General features: G+C 37.5%; 1 protein-coding gene across 5 annotated transcripts in view; it reads left to right on the top strand.

Annotated features, from left to right (window-relative positions):
• The window catches only part of LOC139756060 (uncharacterized), a 55,335-nt gene extending 37,820 nt beyond the window's left edge, over positions 1-17,515 (top strand). For 3 of the 5 annotated variants that reach the window (XM_071675059.1, XM_071675057.1, XM_071675058.1), the window contains one exon: positions 7,035-7,990. In XM_071675059.1, coding sequence (XP_071531160.1) covers positions 7,035-7,445 — 411 coding nt within the window. In that variant the 3' untranslated portion in view covers positions 7,446-7,990. Of the gene's footprint in view, positions 1-7,034; positions 7,991-10,603; positions 10,739-15,311 lie in introns of those variants that run through there. The other 2 variants (XR_011714250.1, XM_071675060.1) reach the window with 2 other exon arrangements.
• The last annotated feature ends 1,023 nt before the right edge of the window (positions 17,516-18,538 follow it).

Raw genomic sequence — 18,538 nt, 5'->3', positions numbered from 1 at the left:
ACAGGGCGTAAGCAAAACATGACCATCATGGGTGAAAGAAAAATGTAAATTAAAAAGAAATTAGAAATTCATTAGGGCTCATCAGGTGTTTGTAGATCCATCTCTTAAAGTAAGAGAAGTTATATTAAGAAGGGAAAACAATAGATGAAAGAGAATTCCACAGTTTAGCTGTTTAAGGGAAGAAAGAGGCATCTTAACAGCCTGTTCATGAGTGGTGGTTATTTATACAGAAACTATGGGAAGCAGCAGCCAAATGAATGCCATGGGTCCAAACCTTGTGGGTAGGGACACAGACATACAGCCCATGAGAATAATGGCCAAAATGATATCTGTAGAATAGAAAAAGAGCAGCAAAATTATGTATGGAAAGGAAAGGTTGAAAAGAGGTGATGCTTTAAGAATTAATGAGAGAAGGCAGATGATGTGAAGCCGAATAGAGAGATGGTGGATGAGCCACCCAAGATATGTGAGCAGTATTCCATATATTTACAGCTCCTATACAACATTCCATGCTTTTGGGAAGCAGACGTTGTGATGATTCTTAAGGGTTTCCAAGACAGTGAAGGAGATGGTTATGACAAACATATACTGTATGTTATTACAGGGTTGAAATATGGTTTTTGAAATTGAATAAATGGAAACAAATAATGCTTAGAAAGAGATAGGAAGACATTGTGTTTTAGCATTATTAAATTTTACAAGGTTACTGCTACTCATCTCTGAAATAATGTGCAGGTTTGAATTGAGAAAGGGAGTATGATCAGCATGAGAGAGAAAGCAACTATTAAAGGAGGAGAGGTGAAGTGATTTGAAGTATGTAAAGTGGAATCATCAGCATTCGAGTGAATAAGGTTAAAAGTAGAGAGGAAATCATCTAATGAGAGAAGAAAGAGATTTGGTGATAGGACAGAACCCTAAGAAACACCACTGTTGATAGAATAGGAGGGGGAAGTTGCTCTTCAGATGACTGCTGCAATTGAATGGTCATTAGAGAACAGAGAGAAGTATTGAAACTAATGGAAAGAAGTTTAGAAAGCGAAAATGTATGCCTCACCCTGCAAATGCTTTGGGGTGTCAAGGGCTATGAAGGAAGTTTCATTAAATTAACTGAGAGAGGGGAGACCAGAGGTAATTTACATAGTATAGATCACCAGTAGACATAGCACTGCAAAATCCATATTGGTGATCTGAAAGTAGGGGGCATACTCCCACAGAACTTGAGGTGTGCTGACAATCACATTTTGTCCACGTGAGTCTGGGAGAGTACTTGGAAGGCCCTGCATGAAGAGAATATAGGAGATGGTATAGGTTCAGTACAATGAGTAAGGGTGGAGATCAGAATCTGAATCATTTGACATTGAGTTAAAGGAAAACAATGAGCCAAAAGGAGCAGCAATATCAGTTGGAGAGTTAGCAATAGATTGAAAATGAGGAGGAAATGTTAAATCATAGAAGTTGTAAATTCTTTTGATTATGTTCTTAAAAGATTAGTCAGCACAAGTCAAGTCAGCACACTTTCTTTTAATGAAAGTGCTCTTGGCTCTTTGAAGAACAGCTTTGTAATGATTTTGAACAAAAATGAAAATGTAGTCGGTTTCAGAGGAAGGGAAGGGTTTTATAGTCAGGTATGCACTGTCCCTGATATGACATATCAGAACAGGAGTGATCAAACCATGATTGAGGTGAAAATTATTTTGAATATGGTATGTAGGAATCCTTCCCAGCCAAGATAATCTCTGCTCTGCATTCAGCACCTAAGGCATCCCAACCAGAGAAGCAGTACCTATCCCAGAGAAAGTCAGTAAAGGGCCAAAGTTTGGCATTTTGAGGAGAGGATAGAAGATGGGCATGCCTAAGTAGAATTGGCAGAAACAAGACTGTAGTCTGAGGACCATAAAGGGTAAGAAATTATGTATGTGTAGTATGAGGGTTTAGAGGTAAAAAAGTCAAGCATGCTTGATATTGACAGTTTGGAACTTTGGAAGCATGATCAATTGATTGTTTGAGATCACTGATTCGAGATACAAAGGCCTTGGCTCCACCAGGATTGTCCTGGTCAGAGCGTAACCAGTTCTTGTGGTGTACATTTAAATCCCCTGAATGGATTGTTTCAGTGCATGGATATATAGAGAGCAAAGCCTTATGGCAAGAAGTCAGAGAGCTGTACATAGTTTGAGGAACCTAGGGGAGAGGATAACAAAAAAAAAACACAAGAGCAAGGTAAAAGAGGGCTGAGAGATGGCATCAAAGTTAGGAGACTCAAGATCCTTGAGGTGAGCAGTAGATGTTTTTGTACTACAGTAGGCACAAACTCCACCCTTGGAGTGGAAATGAAAGTAGGGATTATCAATGGAGAAGTAGCCTTGGAAAGTTAGATTTCAGAAAGAAAAAGATCAGGGAAGAAGGTAATCAGGTGGTTTAAGATTAGGTTTAAGACTGCAAATGTTGCAGAAATGGGTAGAAAATGAGTCGGGTCCTGGAGTTGTATCTGTGGAAATGGGGGATCCCAATTGCACAGCGTTGGTCACATGGGCCTTAGGATCTGCCCAACCCCTTCCGACTGGTAGCACTGCTCCAAATTGACAGCAGACTTACATAGTGGTTGTACTACCATGAATTTTTAATGTTGAAAAGTAAGGAAAAAGATAGCAGATGAAATAATGTCTCATTTATGTATTGTCAAGCATTGTGTATGAGAAAAAGAGAGTGTGAGATTGTGGTTGAATGCCAGCAACCCCCATGAGTTGAGGCAAGGGAAAAAAGCCATTGATTACATCCATGACCATTTTTGTTGAAGTTACACTTTATTGAAAAAATAAAGCATACATTGTCCCACTGTTGTAGTCTAGAAAATCTTCTTAAAGAGAGATCTGATATCACTGACTTTGTCGTCACCATCTCTTGCAATTAATTGCTGTGTAATGTCATGTCTTCAAATTATCTCTTGCACAACTTCTCCACTACTGATCTATCCAAAATTGATGGTATGACCTCATGCGGGCAGAGCCCAGTAACACCCCACATTTGATCCCTGGCATGGGCAGGCAGCACACAGCCCACCCTATTGTTCATTTTCCTCTCATTGGTGGATAAATGGGATCTAACTTGAGTTGCGTAGAAATATTACTGCTGTGATAGGCTCAGCAGGCCAGCAGCTTGTAACTGAGCCAGTGTTCCTTAATTGTGTCCTTCCCTGGAAACTTTCACAGGACTAGGCTCTCCAGAAATTGTTACATTGTAATGAAAACATGAAAAATTCGGTTGATTATAGGATTCCTCTGCTGTGTTGAAGAGTGAGAGATTCATGGCTGGTTAGAACAGTCAAGATTTGCCAGCAAAGGACTCATAATAGAGTACACATTTTGGCAAGAATATTTCTTCAATAAGATCCATTCCCTCTCATGTCATGCAAATGATCAGTTGACAAGATTTCTGGAAGTCCATTCAGACTTCTGCTAATGAATAACTGTATGTTGATACATTTTATTGCGAGAAGGTGTAATCCCTGGAAGATTAAGTCTTCTCCAAAAGAAGTCGCTTAGATGGTTATCTCTTGGAGAGGATTAACTTGGAAATGTTTGTTCTTTTAGTGATTTCATATATTCTCTCTTTTGTATTTTGTATGAAGGAGAGGGTAAAGGAGTACCTTGCTCAGAAAGCTGGCTTTGAGCATGTTCAAGGCAAGTTTTAAGCTTAACATTTCAACTGCTCTCTTCTTATTGTTTAGCCTACCTTTCCTTTTGATGTGTGGATTATCTTTCATTGACCTGTGGGGTTTAGAATATGGTGGTGTAGCCAGGTGGGGGTTTAGTGGTATAATGTCATAGCTGGTTGCACAAGGTAGTGGTTTAGCCAGTAAGTACAAGTTTCAAAAAAAAAAAAAAAAAAAAAAAAAATTCAAACCCCTTTCAAGATATGTTTCATAATGATTTTTTAGCGTGTGTGCATTAAGTGTGACTGAACTGGCTCATAATTACTCATGTTCTCATCCCTCACTTACATTAATTAGACTGTTTATTAGAAAACTTCGTGAAGGCGAGAGCAATTTAGTACTTTATGCTATGGGTATTTATTCAAGGGCTCAAAGCCGTGTTATCCACAAGTGGTTTGATGTAATCACTTAGCTTGTCAGTTTTTTCAGACATTACTTAAAGGTCGTGTATGGTTTTTTTTATTAGAATCATTAAGGTTTTCATGATTAATATTTTCTCGTGATATGTAATAGGGTAGACTTAGTTTTTATTGTAACTTCTGGTCAGTAAAGTACAAGAATCATCATTGGACAGTGTTAGATTTCCTATAGTTTCTCTTAAGTAAAGTATCAGTTACCAGTTCATTATCATATTCACTGAGATTTTGGAAATACCGTGATATACTTTTTTTAGGAGGAACACCTCCCACACACACACACACACACTCACATATTTCATGGAGACAATGTGCCTCATCAGGTGCAAACAATTCATAAAGATTTTGAATCCCAACACCACCCTACAAGTTCCCTCTTCCTTAAGGAAGATGGAACCTGTGTGGTGGTGTTGGGATTTTAAAGTTTTATGAATTGTTTGAAGATGGAACTTTTGTGGTGATGTTGGGATTTGAAAATTTTATGAATTGTTTGAAGACAGAACTTGTGTGGTAGTGTTGGGATTTAAAAATTTTACAAATTGTTTACACCTGATGAAGTGGCTTGTCTCTGTGAAACATGTAATGGTGCATGTATGGAAAGATTACATGTTAAATAGAATTATTTGAACTGAATTACAATTTCACCTTCACACACACACACACACACACACACACACACACACACACACACACACACACACACACACACACTATATTTGTTGATCACACAAGTCTGTGATAGTTTTGAAGGTGAAATCGCATTTAAGTAGTTCAGATGATTTTACTTTAGGTAATTTTTCTATAAATGCACCACTACATGTTTTACAAAGACAATCCTCCTATAGTGCAAACAATTCATTAAGTTTTTAAAGCTCAACACCACCACACAAGTTCCATCTTCCTTGTGCCATATTTCATGGAGACAATGTGCCTCATCAGGTGCAAACAATTCATAAAGATTTTGAATCCCAACACCACCCTACAAGTTCCCTCTTCCTTATGGAAGATGGAACCTGTGTGGTGGTGTCAGGATTTAAAAATTTTATGCATTGTTTGAAAATGGAACTTTTGTGGTGATGTTGGGATTTGAAAATTTTATGAATTGTTCAAAGACAGAACTTGTATGGTAGTGTTGGGATTTAAAAAATTTATAAATTGTTTACTCCTGATGAAGTGGCTTGTCTCTGTGAAACGTAATGGTGCATGTATAGAAAAATTACATGTTAAATAAAATTATTTGAACTGAATTACAATTTCACCTTCACACACACACACACACACACACACACACACACACACACACACACACACATATGCCAATCCCCACTCTGCCACCAATACTAGTGAGTGCTGTTTCTGCTGCTCGTCTCAAGATATGTCGTGTTTGTAGAAGGTCCTGCATGAATCACATTATTATTTACTGTTTGAATGTATATTGGAATTTTTTTTTATGAGGTAGAATATTTCTATCAGACTGAAGAATAATTGTCTTGATGACTATGAAGCATTATAGTAATGGGGAGGAGTAAGGATTTTGCAAAGCCTTATAGAGTGAGAGAAGAGAGTGTACCAAACTTTGTTTTAGATATGGGTGAAAAGACAGAAGAAGTGATAGAATTTAAGTATTTATTTATCTTGGTTAAGTTTGGTGGTGTGAAAGAAGAGATAAGGGAGAGAGCAGTACAGGGTAGAAGAGTCATTGGGTCCCCTAATAGAATAATGAAGAGTCAAAGTATAAATATGGAAGTGGAGAAAGGATTAAGGGACAACACAGTATTCCCAACCCTGACCTGTGCAATTGAAACATGGCCATGGAATTAATCACAAAGGCCAAGAATCCAGGTTGTGGAAATGAGCTATTTGAGAGGAGCATAATGGTATGACTAAATGGAATAAAGAAAGAAATAAGGGGTTGTATGAGAGATTTGGTATGGCGGGAAATGCATTGTGGAGTGGTAGAGTGGGTGAAATGTAATACTTTGAGGTGATTTAGGCCTGTGGAAAGAATGGAAGACAGTGAGTTTACAAGGAGAGCATATGATAGTATGATTAAAAGGGTTGGTGTGAGAAAAAGACTGCCTGTGACATGGGAAATAGAGTTTTAGAGCACTGGAGGGAGAGAAATGGTGGAAGAATGCATGGGATGGTGTATGTGGGGAAGGCATGTAAGGATAGAGGTGAGTGGAGACTTTTGCTGTGGCTTACCAAAAATTGTTACTTTATATTAAAGACATGGAAAATATTTATTGGTTTTAGGATTCTTCTGCTGTGTTGAAAAGTGAGAGACCAGGCATCAGAAATATAGATAGATAGATGGTATTGGAGAAGGCTCATTTTACCATACATAGACAGGTTTAGGATGTATGTGAAAAGACTGTTAGACTTCATGCACTAGGTCCACCTTATGTAGTGAAGAGATTTTAAGGCATTAGGTAGATAAGTAAAAAGATGATGGCTGATGTAGTCAGGGGTACATTTGATAGTGAACTGGCCACTCCCTTTTGGCCATTAACAAGATGGCACCCTTACACTTTGATGTTGAAATTATCATGATCGAGTTGAATATTGGAATACTTGACTTTTACTAGGTAACTGTATACCATATAGGTTAATGAAGAAAACATTTGGTGGGTATTATTTAGACCGGTCCATTAAGGCATGAACAGCCATGTATGTTATGGTAACTGTGATAAGTAAAAAGATATTTATCTGAATTTTATGTAAAGTTTACTTCTTTTTTTTTAAATTTTAGGGGTTCCTGGAATGATAATGAAATTTGCACATTAATTTCATCATATCCATCAGTTTCTTGCTTATTCAGTTGATGTTTATGGATTGTAAGGATCAGTAATTGAAACCTTGTCTGATTTGATTTTTGTAACAAACAGCCTTTAAATCTTCAACAGATGTTATTAGAAGAGTCCAGCTCATTTTTGTTAGTGCTGCTGGTTCCCATCTGTGGCTTGGTGGGTGTGACCCAAAATTTGGTGGTGACAAAACTCATCTCTTCATTCTCCTGCTTTCCTGGGGTCTTAGTTGCCACAAGCCTCGCCATCCATACTCTCACGAGATATTTTAGTCCTCAGTTTCTTGTATACTTAACTACATTATGTACTGAAAACAGAACAGATATGATTTCACTTACGTACCCTAGATGGTTCAGTCAGATTATGGAAGGTGGTTTTTTACCAGAAACTTTCTTGCCACTGCAGACTTCCATTGGTATCTTATTTTGTCATAATGTGAATTTGAATATTTTAGCTGTGACAGGTTGTCTCTGTTCCATATTGTTACTAGTTGTGGCACAAATTATCTAGTGTTTATTTCTATGTAAAGTCAGGTGTTCAGTATTATAGATAAGGTACTTAACCCTTTTGTTGCATGATGAAATTTCAGGAAGTGCTCTCAGAGATCTCCATGATTTAGAAGAAAGGCCTTTTTTAATCTCTTTTCAAGTAGTGGAATTTGAAAAGATCAGAAGAGAAGTGATACCTATTTTCATGTACTATACAAGTGCAAAGCTGAATTGTTACAATTGTTTTTACCTGAACTTGGTAGAAATCAAGTAACATTAATAATTTTAAGATAGCTTTAGAGAATGTGAAAGGGTGCATTATTATTTGTTGCTATGGGGTTGTTTAGATATATCCAGATTATGTAATAAAAGGGTTAAGTGTGTGAACTCAGTGGATCAAGCAGGTCTTAATGTTAACTGTGATAGTTCATTGTCATTTTATAAGATGGGGTTATATCTTATTTATTTTAGTGCAATAGTTCTCGAAAATCAAGAGTGTATTTAAATTAAGAAGTAAGAGGCATTTGTTGGTATGCTTTTGTCACAAATAAAGATTTGTATTAGAAACTTAGTTTTCATCATTATCACTGTCTTTCTCTTATCATTAATTCAATTTCCATTTACATAAGGTGTATCAAGTGCATATAGGCTTGCACATACACTTTGTCGATATAAATTTTGAAGAACCAGGATCCACCGTTTTGTCATTAATGAACTTCATTAATTAATTTACCCAATCTTTTATTTCAAGCTGCAGAGATACTTCCTTGGTAGTCTGTCTGTCCAACCATACAACATGTAATTCTTTGTGAGTTCACCATAGGGTAGTTTGTTTAGTTTTTTGATTAAGGGATCTTGTTAATGAAAATATTTTGTATTTTCCATGGTTCATTTATGACCAAACAAAAACTGCTAAATTGACATGAAACTTGGGATGAGGATCCATCTTGCAGTAGCCATAATAAAAGTTTGATCATGGGATCCTAACCCAATTTTTAAAGACTTGGGACTTAAACAATTCCTGACTGCCAGCTGAACATGTTTTTGCATTCTCTTCTTGTTATGTGCAAATTTTGTGTAAGTTATGTTTTCAGCACAAGTGATATGTGTTGAGAATTGCGATACAGGAAAATGTTCAGGGAATGTGTCATATATTGATGATTAAAGTGCCATGAATCATGACATGATGCTCAAAAACATCTTTACAATTAAAGAAGAAAATGTTTTAGATAAGCAAGTTTAACCTTAGGGATAGGGGATTAAGAATTCTGCCCATGTGTACTACATCTTAGGTGACTGATGGACAGGAATGGGAGGGCCACATTTTTATTAATTTTTTAAAATTTTTTTGGTTGACATGGCATGGACAAAAATACCCCAATCAAGATCATCTTGGCTGAAAGAAAAATACTAGGGAAAAAATCAAAGTTAATCAGGGCTCCCCAAGTATTTGTAGACTTAACCTGTAAAGGAAGATACATTATATGAAGAGGGAAAGACTGAAGAAGGATGAGAATTCTGTAGCTTATCTATTTAAGGAAAAAAGGGGGTATCATAACTTTCAAGAAACAGGAACAGAAGAAAGATCAAAACTAGAATTTGTCTTCAAAGGCTTAGGTTGGGATGCCTGGGTGTGTGGATGTAGCTAGGATGAACAGAAGGAATGAATAGTATTGTGATTGATAGGAAAACCTAGATATTATGTCTCTTGGTGAAATTATGTTGAAGGAAAGGGGGATATAATGGTTTGGAAACATCATGGGGTTTGTGAGAGAGAAAGAGGGGATGGCACTTTTGATGAAGAATGGAGCAGTGGAACGAGTAAGAGTGGAAGGAAGTGGGTTCAAGATTGACGTGGGTTAGAGTGAAAGTCTGTTATGAGAAATAGGTGATTGTTGGTGCCTTTATACCTGGTTTTAAAAGGAGTGAATAAGAATGGAGTGCTTTAAGGTTGGAGCTGAGGGAACATTTCACTCTAATGTCTTGATGAAATGGATTGAATCATGATGCTAAGGGGTATGAATGAAGAGGGGGTGGTCATGGTAATTGAAGGTAAGCCATGGGGTGTGGGGTTCTGTGTAAATGTAGGTAGGCAAGAACTTGTTGAGTTGTTTGCTGAAAATGGAATGATGACTCTGAAAACTTGTTTTAAGAAGATGCTTAGTTAAGTATATATAGATGAATAGAATTAGGGGTCGGTGGGGATTCCTGGATTATATACTTACAGAGAGTCATGCAAAGGAAAGGTTGTTGGATGTGAATATGTTGGGAGAGAAGGCAGATGAAATCAATAATCATTTCTTTGTGGAAGAAAATATGAAAATTTTTGATCTTAAAAAAAGAGAAATGTGTGAAAGAAGTGAAAGTGAGCAAGCTTGGAAAAGAGGCTTGTGTACAAACATTCTAAAAAGGATTGAATGAAGGATGGTGTAGGGTTGGAATATATGAAACAAGGGTTGTGTAAGGCATAATGCCTCAATGGCTCTTCATAAAACTCGTCTTTATGGATTAGATGCAGGAGATTTGGTGAGATGCATACAGTGTCCAGACAGAACTTTCTCATTTTTCATGATATATCTTGGATCAAGCTCGATTCAAGCCTAAGTTATTGGCAAAAGAATGGAAATTTGAAATACCTCAGTAGTGATTTAGTTTTGGAAAGCTACAATTAAACAGTATATTATTTTTCTTCAGTTAGATCTCATACCAAATTTTCAGTTCAGGAGCTTAAAACTTGTGATGGAAAGGAGCTCCTTTTCCTGGATTATGAAACTTTTGTTAGCTCAACCTGGCCTAGTTGTTGGAGCCATGATGTTAGGAAGATAGCTTCCACCATGGCCTTCTTGAGAAGACTTTCTCTGGAAAAGATCAAAAGAGAGGTCTTTGGTATTCATTTGACACTCACCTTAATCCAAATACACCCTGTCCCTTGACCTATGTCCGAGTTCTGTTCTGACCAACTAGTCGGATCTTGAAATGGATGCAAGTCAGATACATGTTAACATGGCATGTAGAATTCACATACCTGTAAAACATTCTTTTATCCTACTCAATTTCTATCATGATTGTCTCATTTTATATTAACCAGCATTATTACATGATTCTGTAGTTCCCTTTTACCTTTATTTAAGATTCTTTAGTTCATATTTCCTCTATTTTCTAATCTATATTTTTTTCCAGTTGTATGTACAGATAGTTGTAAGTCACGTAGGTATTAAGTAGGGGATCAGGTGTATAGTGGCTCTAACTTCTGTGGTGATGGGATTGCTACAATTGATGCAGGTGGACTTCAGAGCTTCAAAGATAATCCTTAAGGTAACTGCTTTTTGTGTTACTTTATCCTCTATTTTATTTTTTTTTCTAACTGTCCTCCAAGTTGGTATGGTCCATAGGGTATGAGGACAGTCTGACCCTGGAGAGTATCTATATGAATTTCGAAGAATAAAAGAAAAACTGTTTCTCTCCAGTGTGGTGTCCCACAAGCATCATTTCTAGATTGTTGTTTCCAGCCCTACCTTCCCCTTTCTTTCAGAAAAGCTTTCTCATAGCTGATGGTGATGATCAGGTTGACATCTGCATTCAGAGGATTATGAGTTTGCAATTCATTACCCACCTGGTTGCCATTGGGGGGTTGCTGATTGGTTGATGGGTAAATTTGGGTCAAGCTAGTAGAATGCTAGCACCAAATAGGTGATTAACAAAAGTGTTAAGTTTTTACCTCAACAGAGATTAGAGAATTGGAGATCTCAAAAGCTTATGGAACATCACCCTGGAGAAAAACAGTTTCATTCATCAAATCTTACAACATTTTACCTATTTGTCTGTCCCACCTTACGAAGATAACATCAGAAACAAGTGAATAATGGCCTCATTTGTACATCCTTTCTCTAGCTGCCATATCCAGTGTTACCCAAAATGAACACAAATTTCCTTGACTGCTTCACGTGCCCAGTTTCAGCCCATTGACAGCATATTACCTCCTATACACCATGATTCAATTCATTCTTTGCTTTGCATGCCTCTCTCTCTTCTGGATGCTCTGGCTGATACCCCAGGCTTCCTCTACTCCATCCATCCATCTCCTAGGACTCCTACTATCCCTTGCTTTCTCCACTTACATAGATAGTCTTTCTTCACTTATCCTCTATGTATGTCTGGATCATTATAGTACATCCTGGTCATGTCACTTAAACCATTTCCATTCAGGACATGGCTTTCATAGGATTGTCAGATCTGTGTGTGACCTGGCTTTCATAGCTTTAAACTGGGTACTTTTAAGTGTTCCTATGGGGATGCTAGCTAATCATAGGCTGCCAAAGGCCATGGTACATTTACCCATTTACGAGAAAATGCCCTCAATCATAATTTTCTAGCCAGTGTGACTGCTCAAGTGTTATGATTTGTTTACAGCTCATGATGTAACTTCGTATCTTCATATTTTCATCTGAAAATTGAAAGTTTCACTGTTTGTAATGATCACTTATGGATTATACAATTTTCCCATTTTACATTTATTATTTGAAATAATTTTTATTTTCTTTACTGACAGTTGATGATAGATCAAGTATGTTAGCTCCATGAGATTCCTCTTTTCCTGTCTCCCATCTTGTTTTGGAAACTGAGATAGATTTTCATGCTGATAGAATCATTTTCTAGAATGGTATCCACATTAAGTATCATATACTAGAATGTTGTCCACTCAGATTTTTTTATCATGAATTTAGGACAAGAAACTAAAGATTTAGTAAATAAACCAAAATATTAACATCAAGGTTCTTTAGGATATGTACCAGATAGGGAGTTAGTCTGTGCCTGAAGTCCTGGAGATAAGTTATGTAAGCTTATAAGAGTAGATTGTTATGAAATATATGAAACTACAGTTAAACAGAGACAGAACTCTTTACATGATAACATATACTATGTCACTTAACTAGACATCTTGACCTTTTATTGATAAGACTGGTATAGCAGTCTTATTGGACTCACTGTACCAATTTCCAAAGTTGTTAATGCAAGGCATCCCCAACATGAGCCATTTTCAGAGGGATCTCATCTTTTACAACATTGTGTTTGGCCTTTTAAGTATAAATTCGACTTTTATACTTGCATCTCTAATGGGCACCTGTGTGTCCATCATTCAATAGTGATGACTGTCATTTATACAGTTGTCATCCAGTCCATGTCACTCTTTCATCATCGCATGTTACTGCAGTGTAAGAACATAACATGCAAGAATAAGAATTTTATTTGCAAGCAAGTACAGTTTATTAGCAGATAATGAATATAATGGAGACAGTGCTTACACATAGATATGTAACATCTAGGATATAGTGAACTAACAATGAAGTATTTGACAGGTATTTCACTACAATTAATTAAGCTATTAGGGTTAAACAGAAAAGTAGGGCTGCATCCTACTGACAGAAGTAAGGTAGCAATTTGTATGCAAAACATGATAGCTAAGTGTAGGAGAATGCATGCATACCAAATAATGCATCATTGATTCATAGATCACATTGATTCTTGAATCATACAGATGGATCATAATGATTTAGGGATCATAGTGGTTCTTGAATCATCCTAATGGATCAAACTGATTCTTGAAGCTTTATTGATTAATGGATCATGTTGATTCATGCATTACAGTTAATCAACATTATAAGTGATAACACCATAAGTTAGAAATCACCTTTGATGAGGTTGTGTAATCATCAGTTCATTGGAAAGATTACAGCTTTGTCAAAATCCTCATTCCATAGGAGTCCACCTTACTCTGTTCCTGCGTGGAGTGCTTCCTTGAAACTGGAGGAGTCCCATGGGGGGTCAAGTTGGTTGTACAATAATGAACTTGATTTAAGAATTATGCTGATTTTTAGATATACTGATTCATGGGTTATTTTGATGTTGGATCATAGTGATTTTTCTTTTTAGTAGCCTACATTTTATGGCAAAAGCATACCCCAGTTGAGGCCATGTTGTATGAAGGGAAGATAGTGAGCAGGAACCAAATACAACAAGGATTAATCTGAGCTCCTTAGATGTTTGTAAACCTGACTCTTAAATTATTATTTTTTTTTTTTTTTTTTTTTTTTTAATACTTTGTCGCTGTCTCCCGCGTTTGCGAGGTAGCGCAAGGAAACAGACGAAAGAAATGGCCCAACCCCCCCCCCCCCCCATACACATGTACATACACACGTCCACACACGCAAATATACATACCTACACAGCTTTCCATGGTTTACCCCAGACGCTTCACATGCCTTGATTCAATCCACTGACAGCACGTCAACCCCTGTATACCACATCGCTCCAATTCACTCTATTCCTTGCCCTCCTTTCACCCTCCTGCATGTTCAGGCCCCGATCACACAAAATCTTTTTCACTCCATCTTTCCACCTCCAATTTGGTCTCCCTCTTCTCCTCGTTCCCTCCACCTCCGACACATATATCCTCTTGGTCAATCTTTCCTCACTCATTCTCTCCATGTGCCCAAACCATTTCAAAACACCCTCTTCTGCTCTCTCAACCACGCTCTTTTTATTTCCACACATCTCTCTTACCCTTACGTTACTTACTCGATCAAACCACCTCACACCACACATTGTCCTCAAACATCTCATTTCCAGCACATCCATCCTCCTGCGCACAACTCTATCCATAGCCCACGCCTCGCAACCATACAACATTGTTGGAACCACTATTCCTTCAAACATACCCATTTTTGCTTTCCGAGATAATGTTCTCGACTTCCACACATTTTTCAAGGCTCCCAAAATTTTCGCCCCCTCCCCCACCCTATGATCCACTTCCGCTTCCATGGTTCCATCCGCTGCCAGATCCACTCCCAGATATCTAAAACACTTCACTTCCTCCAGTTTTTCTCCATTCAAACTCACCTCCCAATTGACTTGACCCTCAACCCTACTGTACCTAATAACCTTGCTCTTATTCACATTTACTCTTAACTTTCTTCTTCCACACACTTTACCAAACTCAGTCACCAGCTTCTGCAGTTTCTCACATGAATCAGCCACCAGCGCTGTATCATCAGCGAACAACAACTGACTCACTTCCCAAGCTCTCTCATCCCCAACAGACTTCATACTTGCCCCTCTTTCCAGGACTCTTGCATTTACCTCCCTAACAACCCCATCCATAAACAAATTAAACAACCATGGAGACATCACACACCCCTGCCGCAAACCTACATTCACTGAGAACCAATCACTTTCCTCTCTTCCTACACGTACACATGCCTTACATCCTCGATAAAAACTTTTCACTGCTTCTAACAACTTGCCTCCCACACCATATATTCTTAATACCTTCCACAGAGCATCTCTATCAACTCTATCATATGCCTTCTCCAGATCCATAAATGCTACATACAAATCCATTTGCTTTTCTAAGTATTTCTCACATACATTCTTCAAAGCAAACACCTGATCCACACATCCTCTACCACTTCTGAAACCGCACTGCTCTTCCCCAATCTGATGCTCTGTACATGCCTTCACCCTCTCAATCAATACCCTCCCATATAATTTACCAGGAATACTCAACAAACTTATACCTCTGTAATTTGAGCACTCACTCTTCTCCCCTTTGCCTTTGTACAATGGCACTATGCACGCATTCCGCCAATCCTCAGGCACCTCACCATGAGTCATACATACATTAAATAACCTTACCAACCAGTCAACAATACAGTCACCCCCTTTTTTAATAAATTCCACTGCAATACCATCCAAACCTGCTGCCTTGCCGGCTTTCATCTTTCGCAAATATAGAAATATTATAGGAGGGGAAAAAGAAAGAATTCCACATCTTAGCTGTTGAAGGAAAGGAGGAATTATCATAATGGCTGTATGCCTTGTTTCCACACAGAAATTATGGGAAGTATTCAGCTGGGCAAGTGTTGCAGGTTCAGATCTTAGGGGCTGGGGCACACGTAAACAGCTCTCAAGAGCAGAAGTTGATGAAGTGGAAAGCTTTTGAGTCCACTCTGGAAAAGAAAGAAGTGGAAGAAGAGCCACCCCCAAATGTGTTAAGAGTTCTGTACTATGGTGAAAGAGACCCCAGGAAATGCTCACAAGAAAATACTTATGGCACGTGTACAACACTTCCAGCTTTTTGTAAGTAGATTTTGTGATGTTCAGTCTGTGTAGTTTCCAGGATGGAATTGAAAATATGGTTATACCCAATATGTTTATGTTATTATAGGTTGAACTGAAGTGTGTTGAAATTTCACTGTAGGAAATGATTGAGGTTCAGAAAGAGTTATAGGTGAAGTTTTTTTTTTGCACTTCTGAACATTATCAGGTTACTGCTTTCCCATGGTGAGATGCTGCATACTTCTGAATGAACAAAGGAAATATGTTCTGTGTAATACAAAGAATGAGTACTCAGATGAAAAGGGAAGGAAAATGAGTTGAAATACATCTTGTTATATTTATCATAAGGGTTATGTTCCAAAAAAATTTGCAATAATCAAAATTTTGATATATGGAATATTTTTGTCCATAGATTCTTATGTATTAGGAGAGGGATGCATTTCTGACCAGTAATTTTTGAGGTACCTGGGATGATCTTTCAGACATAAGCACAAAAATGCAGTACACACAAGTCTATAGTATGAAAGCACTGTATTGCACGATACCACAGTAGATGCCATTAATTATTATCAATATGCACCATAAATACAGTATTGTAGACAAGAAATATTATACAGAATATAAAGCCTGTTCTCACTTGGTGATGGAGACACTTGAAATTTTTTGTAGCATACCACATTAACTGTAAGTGAACTGTTACCCCCTAACAAAAAAATTGTGGGCCTCACATGATCTTTGAAGGAAAAATCGACTAAACTGATGGGTGGAAAAATTCAAATTCGACTTTGTGTCACCATAATGTTTAACTGAATGACATACCTGCCAAGTACTGTCCTTTGACTTCCTTATCCTCCTCTTGATATATTATTCTTAAAAAGTTACTGCATCCAATCAAAAACTAAGAAAAATATGAAATTTCAGTGACAAGTACCATAGTAATCTTAAGTGCACTATCTTTAGAAAAAACAATGTAATTCTCAGTTCATTATAACTAGAAAAAGAAATGTGAGCACCTTATGCTGGCAGCAATCACTCAAGAATAGATACTGAGTTTGATTAAAAGACAACTGAAAACAAAATGATTTAAAAATTTTATTCAGTGATTTTGTCTGCATCATTAAAATGTATAGTTTCTCATTCAAGCTGGAAAGAGGAAGTATTACCAAGTTATGCATGTGGTTTGAAATTTTTCCTTAGGCTGACACTGTAAAAAAGTGAAACATTGCAAGGCCAATAGATTTTTATCATAAAGAGCAGTGAAATTTGGATATGTAAGAATTAAGAACAGGGTGAATGTAAAGTAGAATCTTTGGCATAAGAGTGAATAGCAATGCAGGAAGATCTTTTATGGACTAAAAAAAGCTGGTGAATGACAGGAAGGAATTCTTAGGGATACCACTGTTGATAGAGTAAGGCATGATAGTCAGTCCATAAACAACTACACATTGGAATGTTTGGAAGGGAAACTGTGCTTTAGAGATCAGGGAGAAACAGATAAGTCAAAGGAAGGAAGTTTAGAAAGTAAAGACTTGCTACACATGAAATGCTCTGGAGATGTTGAGGACTATGACAAGAGATTCAACAAAAGCACAAAGAAAGGAGGAGAGATGGGTTACATGAAGAGATCATCACCACTAGACCTTGCACTGCTAATTTCATGTGGGTGATGTAAAACAAGGTAGTGGGTTTCTAAGTGATTAAGAAAGTGGGAATTAAGGAAGGGTTGAAGACAATGGAAATAAAAAAAGTGAGAATGATGGGGTGATTGAACTGCAATGGTCTCCTTTCTTAAGGGTGGGCAGGACCAAAGCCTGCTTCAAAGAAGGGAGAAAGTTTGGGATTTTAGACAGTAGTTAGAAAGATATGCAAAGATTGTAGCTAGCTCAGAGGCATGTGCATGTAGGGCATGAGCAAATATTGTAGCTAGCTCAGAGGCATATGCATGTAGGACATGAGGAAGTATGCCATTTGGTCCATGCACCTTGCTCACCTACAGTATGGACAGAACTCAGAAGTCCTATTGCAAGGATAACATAAGAGAGGGCATAAGTTTAGTGAAAGGCAGTTTACGAGGGAAGGGACAAGATAAGGAATCATCCAAAGCAGAGTTAGAGAAAATTAATGTGTTGAAAAGGAAAGCTTCATCAGTAAAAGAGTTAGCTATAAACTGATCAGGTTTATATGCAGGAGGAACAACTGAATTACAGAAGCTGTTGATGTTTTCAGTAAAGAATCAGAAAGATTTACTAGTTGAAGGGGTCCAATCAGTAACCTTTCTTTTAATGAAAATGTGCTTTACACTGACTGTGAGCAGAAAGAGGGTCTTATTGATTCATGGATCATATTGATTATTTGGGCATTACTATATCTACCAGTTTGTGTTAATGGTGTGAGTGAAAATTCATCTTTTGTGAGCTGTATCATCATTAGTAACAAAAGGGAGTACAGTCTCTTGAGGAACATTTCACTGCCCAAAGGAGTTCATTTTCCAGCAACTGTAAGTAGTACACCTTTGAAGCTACAGGAATCCCTCTGGACAAAGGGGTCTGGGGAATATATGATAATGATAATTGTAGTAATTTTTGGACCAAGTCAGTTAAGCATATGCCATTGATGTTTTATGATACTTAACTCTTAACTTTTATGCTTTCCTTTTCTCTAATTTGAACATATCGGACAGACCCACAAAAACTAGGTTGTGTACTACTTAGCAAGATACTTCTTGCAGGAAACCACAAGTAAGACATGACTTAGTATTCACAAATACTCTTAACTTATATTGTACCAACAGCATATCCTGAAGACCAGAATATCGAAGTGTGTTGGCATTCTCTTATGGTAGAAGAATTAGCTGATCTGGGTTTACAAGGACATGGGTTTCAGCTGTGTGCATTTAATAGTAAAGAACACAATTTCTGCTCTGATCTCAATCTGTGGTAAATCCACAACTGACTCAGCTCAGAGGCACATTAAATATCAAGGAGATACAGAGAAAGGATT

This window comes from Panulirus ornatus, chromosome 20 (genome assembly GCF_036320965.1).
Source record: "Panulirus ornatus isolate Po-2019 chromosome 20, ASM3632096v1, whole genome shotgun sequence".
Taxonomy (NCBI): Eukaryota; Metazoa; Arthropoda; class Malacostraca; order Decapoda; family Palinuridae; genus Panulirus; species Panulirus ornatus.
This window is presented reverse-complemented; position numbering and strand designations above follow the sequence as displayed.